General features: G+C 53.2%; 1 protein-coding gene across 2 annotated transcripts; it reads left to right on the plus strand.

Annotated features, from left to right (window-relative positions):
• Positions 1-1,702: 1,702 nt before the first annotated feature.
• Positions 1,703-4,886, plus strand: LOC125514424 (transcription factor TDR-like). Of its 2 annotated transcripts, none has more exons than XM_048679747.1 (7): positions 1,703-2,184; positions 2,351-2,634; positions 2,726-2,830; positions 2,933-3,101; positions 3,290-3,799; positions 3,891-4,352; positions 4,434-4,886. In XM_048679747.1, the coding sequence occupies exons 2-7, from the start codon at positions 2,489-2,491 to the stop codon at positions 4,686-4,688; spliced, it is 1,647 nt and encodes a 548-aa protein (XP_048535704.1). In that variant the 5' UTR covers positions 1,703-2,184; positions 2,351-2,488; the 3' UTR covers positions 4,689-4,886. The 2 variants fall into 2 exon arrangements, with proteins under 2 accessions (XP_048535704.1, XP_048535705.1); XM_048679748.1 differs by having other exon boundaries at positions 2,399-2,634.
• The last annotated feature ends 466 nt before the right edge of the window (positions 4,887-5,352 follow it).

Genomic DNA, 5,352 nt, shown 5'->3' on the forward strand with positions numbered 1-5,352 from the left:
ACCGCCACCCAGGATCAAAGGGATTATGAGACTATTCATACTAGAAACTTCCGTGTGCAGCCACAAGCTATTATGGGCTCTAGCATAGTTGACTAAGTTGTGCGAACTCTTATAGTGGTAGACTAGCATATGTAGGGGATGTAGGTGGTACGGTCTACCCGATCGTAAGGTGCTAGCGCTTCTGAAAGACTATGTCTCGGTCATCCGTCTTCTCAAACACCATGTAGTGCGAGAAACCGAACGGAGGCGATCGAGTCTTGTGGGGAAAAGTGCGCAAACCTCTGCAGAGTGTAATAAACTAATCATGGTTAGCCATGTCCCCGGTTATGGACAAATCTTGAGTATCTAGTACTTGGATTTTCATGTGAATCTCAACATGTTACTCTAAATTAATTTTGTTGGGTTATGTTTAATGATGATGCGTAATTGGGATTGAGAATGCTGTCAACCATTCTCAATGTTTAACAACTACCATGATAGTAATTAAATTTTATTTCTTTGAAGTAGGGAAAAATTGGCTTTACGCAAAACTGTAACCATAGAGCTTTCCACCAGCCAAATATGCATATAGTATAGCTGTTTCATTCCATTACTCTCTATGTGTTACCTTGCCAGCATATTCCATGTGCTGACCCGTTTTCGGGCTGCAATGTTAATGTTGCAGACTTTTCAGACGACGATTAAGGAGTTTTTAGGTCGTGGTTCTATACTCAGTGATGCCGTTGGAGTTGATGGACTCACTTATCTTCCAAGCCTTCTGCTGTATTGTTATTAGATGGCCTTAAGCCATATTTATTATAATAAGTTCTCTTTTGAGACACTCGATGTAATAAGTGTGTGATTGCTACTCTGCTATAAATCCTTCGAGTACTGTGTGGTGTCAGCATTACTGATCCAGGGATGACACCGGAGCACAGAGATCAGACTATTTGAGGTCTGGTCGCTACAACACGTCACAGAAACATTACTACCTGACATGTGGTCCCATTGGTCACATTTATCAGTAAAAGTTTTAAATTATTTGATAAATCTTTAAAAAGAATAATATGACGATGTCTTTGCCGAGAGCCATGCTCAGCAATGCTGATATACGACACCGTGCAAATTATGAAGCGCGCGTGGTCTAGCGCCCCAAATTTGAAGCGCATGATAGTGCTTTTTAGCACGTGCTCTAAACTTTTTTGAGTGCGCACTATTTTGCAGCATCTGCTAGAGTGTCTTCGCGCCCAAAAAAACGGTTTTTAGCGCGTGGAGTAGTTTTTGCGCGTCTGTTGGAGATGCTCTAAAAGAAAGCAAGCATACTCATACTGCTGGTGGCACATTTCATGCCTGAAATTGCAAAACAGTTCTGCTTTTGAAATCCATCCATCCATTATTGCTGCTTCCTTTTCTTTTCGGCCGTAAGAATCTCTGTTGTGTGTGTCCTTTTACATCGTGTGTGAATGATCATGACGAACTGGGTGATGCGTGGACGGTACAGTAACACATTTGGTCAGCAGATATCTTCACCAGCGAAGCAGCTCTTGCCGATGCAAACAGCCTCCGATGTCACCCCGTCCTGCTCTTAGCTGCCTGGGCGAAATGACGTGCGTGCCCCTCCTGCTCTTAGCTGCCTCTTGGTTAAGCCGCATGCCATTTGCGTCATTTCCTGGCTGGATCATGAGAAAGTGGCAGTGTGCACACTGCATCCCCATGAGGCCATGACACCACGCCTTGCCTTCCATAGCAGAACTGGGGGCTTAGCCTCTCATCAGAATTGCATCCTGCTTAACTGCCATTAATCGATTGAGCGAGCCACATCATTTGCATTTGCATTGGCCATCTTTACTAGTAGAGTCAAGATAAATCAAGTTTTGAAATCCCTCACACCCTTCTTGCACCCCACCTACCCATAACAGCCTCCGATCACGGCGATGATACCGGTGCGGCGATGGATAAAAGCGAGAGCACATTCATGCATGCTAATTGTCAGGTTTTCAGTTCTCACCAGTAATATAATTAGGTAGTTGCATTTCTGAATTGCATTGCATCCCCAAAATGGCATAGAGGTGTATGCATGGCCCTATACATACTTTGCTGATGATGCAACACCCCTGTTGTAGCCTTCACTTGAAGCGGTTCTTCGGTTAGCAATTGCTTTCGGCTGATCCGTCGACCGCCGACCGCCGGGAAGCGTTCTGAAAGGTAGCTTTCTTCTGACCCCAGTTTATGTAACAGCAGTCGTGCTAGGTTTATGTAATTCTGTTAGCTCACACTTGATTTTGATCCTCTGCTTGCTTGCTGATGATCATAATGCATGCATGATACTAGTACTGTGTAATGTACCTTTGCTGCCTGCGATCGTGTGTAGCCCTGTGCCATCGGTGACATCAACAAATCCTATCCTGATTCCCGACAGCTGCAGAGAAAGCCTTGCGTCTATGATATGTCACTCGCTTGCTCAATCCTAGGACAAGCTGACCACTGCGCACTGGCGCTGAGCTGAGCGATGGTGGGAGGAGGAGACTATCACCAGGCTGTTCATGGCCATGGAGGGGGAGGAGGGGGCACCGTGGAGGCTGCGCTCAGGCCGCTCGTCGGCGGCGCCCACGGCTGGGACTACTGCATCTACTGGCGGCTCTCTCCTGACCAGCGGTACGTACGTGTGTGTGCGTGTGCGTGTGCGTGTGTCCGATTGTTCATGCGATTCTTGCAGCCAGAGCTTGATGATGATGATCCATGGCAGGTTCTTGGAGATGACGGGGTTCTGCTGCAGCGCGGAGTTCGAGGCGCAGGTGGCCACGCTCGCCGACGTCCCTTCCTCCATCCCTCTCGACTCCTCCTCCATCGGGTAATTAAACTACCTTCTACTTCTCCTTGATGCCGGCCGGTCATGTCGACCGCCATTAATTTTTGGCCGGATCTCTGACTGTTGACTTTGTTGGTTGGTCAGGATGCACGCTCAGGCGCTGCTGTCGAACCAGCCGATCTGGCAGAGCAGCGGCGGGGCGCCGGGTCCGGATCTGCTCACGGGCTACGAGGCTGCCTCCAGCGGCGGCGAGAAGACGCGGCTCCTCGTCCCCGTCGCCGGCGGGATCGTCGAGCTCTTCGCTTCAAGATACGTGCGTGCGTGGCCTGTGATGGGAAATATCAGTTAGGTTTGGAAGTAGTTAGGGGGCACGCGGTTCGCGTGAGCTGACGCGACGGCGGCGGCAACGGCGGTGCACCGTACGCAACAGCCTTCGCGTTTCCATGGTGCGTGGTGTATATATACGGCTGACCTGACCTGACTGGGGTGCCATTAATGCAGATGGCGGAGGAGCAGCAGATGGCGGAGCTGGTCATGGCGCAGTGCGGCGGCGGTGGGCAGGGGTGGCAGGAGACGGAGGCGCAGGGGTTCGCGTGGGACGCGGCGGCAGACCCGGGGCGGCTCTACGCGGCGGCGTCCCTCAACCTGTTCGACGGCGCCGGGGGAAGCGGCTCCGGCGAGCCGTTCCTGGCGGGAGTGCTGGAGGACGGCGCGGCCGGCGTGGGGTGGCAGTACGCGGCAGAGAGCAGCGAGCCGCCGTCGACGGTGGCGCAGGAGCACCAGCAGCTGCACGGCTCGGGCGTGGGGAGGGCGGACTCGGGGTCGGAGAGGAGCGACATGCAGCTGGGGGACCCCGACGACAACGTCGACGGCGAGACGCAGAGGGGCTCCGGCAAAGACGGCGGCGGGAAGCGACAGCAGTGCAAGAACCTCATCGCGGAGCGGAAGCGGCGCAAGAAGCTCAACAACCGCCTCTACACGCTCCGGTCCCTCGTCCCCAACATCACCAAGGTAATTCACTATCATCCTTCCATGGCCGCCGCCATGCATGATTCTTGTAAATTTCAAAGCTCAAAGAGAGCGCAAGGATCCATGTCGGCAGATGGACCGGGCGTCGATCCTCGGGGACGCGATCGACTACATCGTGGGGCTGCAGAAGCAGGTGAAGGACCTGCAGGACGAGCTGGAGGACCCGAACCCGCCGGGGGGCACCGGCGGCGACAGCAAGGCCCCCGACGTGCTCCTCGACGACCACCCGCCGCCGGGCCTCGACAACGACGAGGACTCGCCGCAGCAGCATCCGTTCCCGTCCGCCGGCGGCAAGCGGGCCCGGAAGGAGGAGGCCGGCGAGGAGGAGGAGAAGGAGGCGGAGGACCAGGACATGGAGCCGCAGGTGGAGGTCCGGCAGGTGGAGGGGAAGGAGTTCTTCCTGCAGGTGCTGTGCTCCCACAAGTCCGGGCGCTTCGTCCGCATCATGGACGAGATCGCCGCCCTCGGCCTCCAGATCACCAGCGTCAACGTCACCTCCTACAACAAGCTCGTCCTCAACGTCTTCCGCGCCGTCGTACGTCCCGCTCTAGCCGGCCGATCGCCATTGTCGCAGCCTGCTGATAGGGATTCACGGTGGGCTTTGGTTGGCTTGCAGATGAAGGACAACGAGGCGGCGGTGCCGGCGGACAGGGTGAGGGACTCGCTGCTGGAGGTGACGAGGGAGATGTACGGCGGGGGTGGCGCGTGGTCGTCCCCGCTCCCCCCGCTGCCGCCGCCGACAAATGCGAAGCTCGATGGCATGGACGGGCAGGCGGTGCCGGCGGTGGCCGGGGAGCACTACCACCAGCTGCACCACCAGGTTCTGGGAGGGTACCATCACCAGCATCTGCACTACCTCGCCATGGATTGATTGATTCCCTATATTACTACTAGCTACTATAGGTCCATGGCTGGATTAGTTGATATACGTAATTAGTTCCCTTCATGCTCGTAATTTGTTTTCCCTCGTTTGTTCGTTCAAATATGTGTCAAGTTTAACTAATTAACTGGAGAGGACAGAACAGTGAAATTAAATTGTTTGTTGTTTGGGTGAATTCGTGATAATTACAAGGGAATTAATTGGGAGCAACTAGTTAACGAGCGCTCCTTCGGGAGCCTCGCAATGATCAGCGCCACTTGGCGCGTTCTTAGCCATTCGCCACGTGTCGCGCTCTGGACGCTCTCTCTGTATTTTTTTATTTTTCTGCATGCGATTTCAGCTTTTTAAACGGTTTTTTTTTAGTTTTTTTTGACGTTTTGGTTTTCTCCCGGTCTTCCTTAGCTTTAACGCGTTTTTTGCTTTTGCGAAAGTCACGGTTCTTTTTCGCAAGAGGCACGGTTGTGCTTTAGCGAGAGTCACGACCGTGCCTTTCGGAAACGGAGAAAAACGCATTTTCTGTTTTTTTTTCTTTCGCGAGAGTCACGGTTTTGCTTCCGCGAGAGGCACGGTTGTGCTTTCACGAGAGTCACGGCCGTGCCTCTCGGAAAGGAAAAAACGAAACGCGTTTTCTGTTTTTTCTTTCTTTCACGAGAGT

Source organism: Triticum urartu, chromosome 6 (assembly GCF_003073215.2).
Source record: "Triticum urartu cultivar G1812 chromosome 6, Tu2.1, whole genome shotgun sequence".
In the NCBI taxonomy this organism is placed as follows: domain Eukaryota; kingdom Viridiplantae; phylum Streptophyta; class Magnoliopsida; order Poales; family Poaceae; genus Triticum; species Triticum urartu.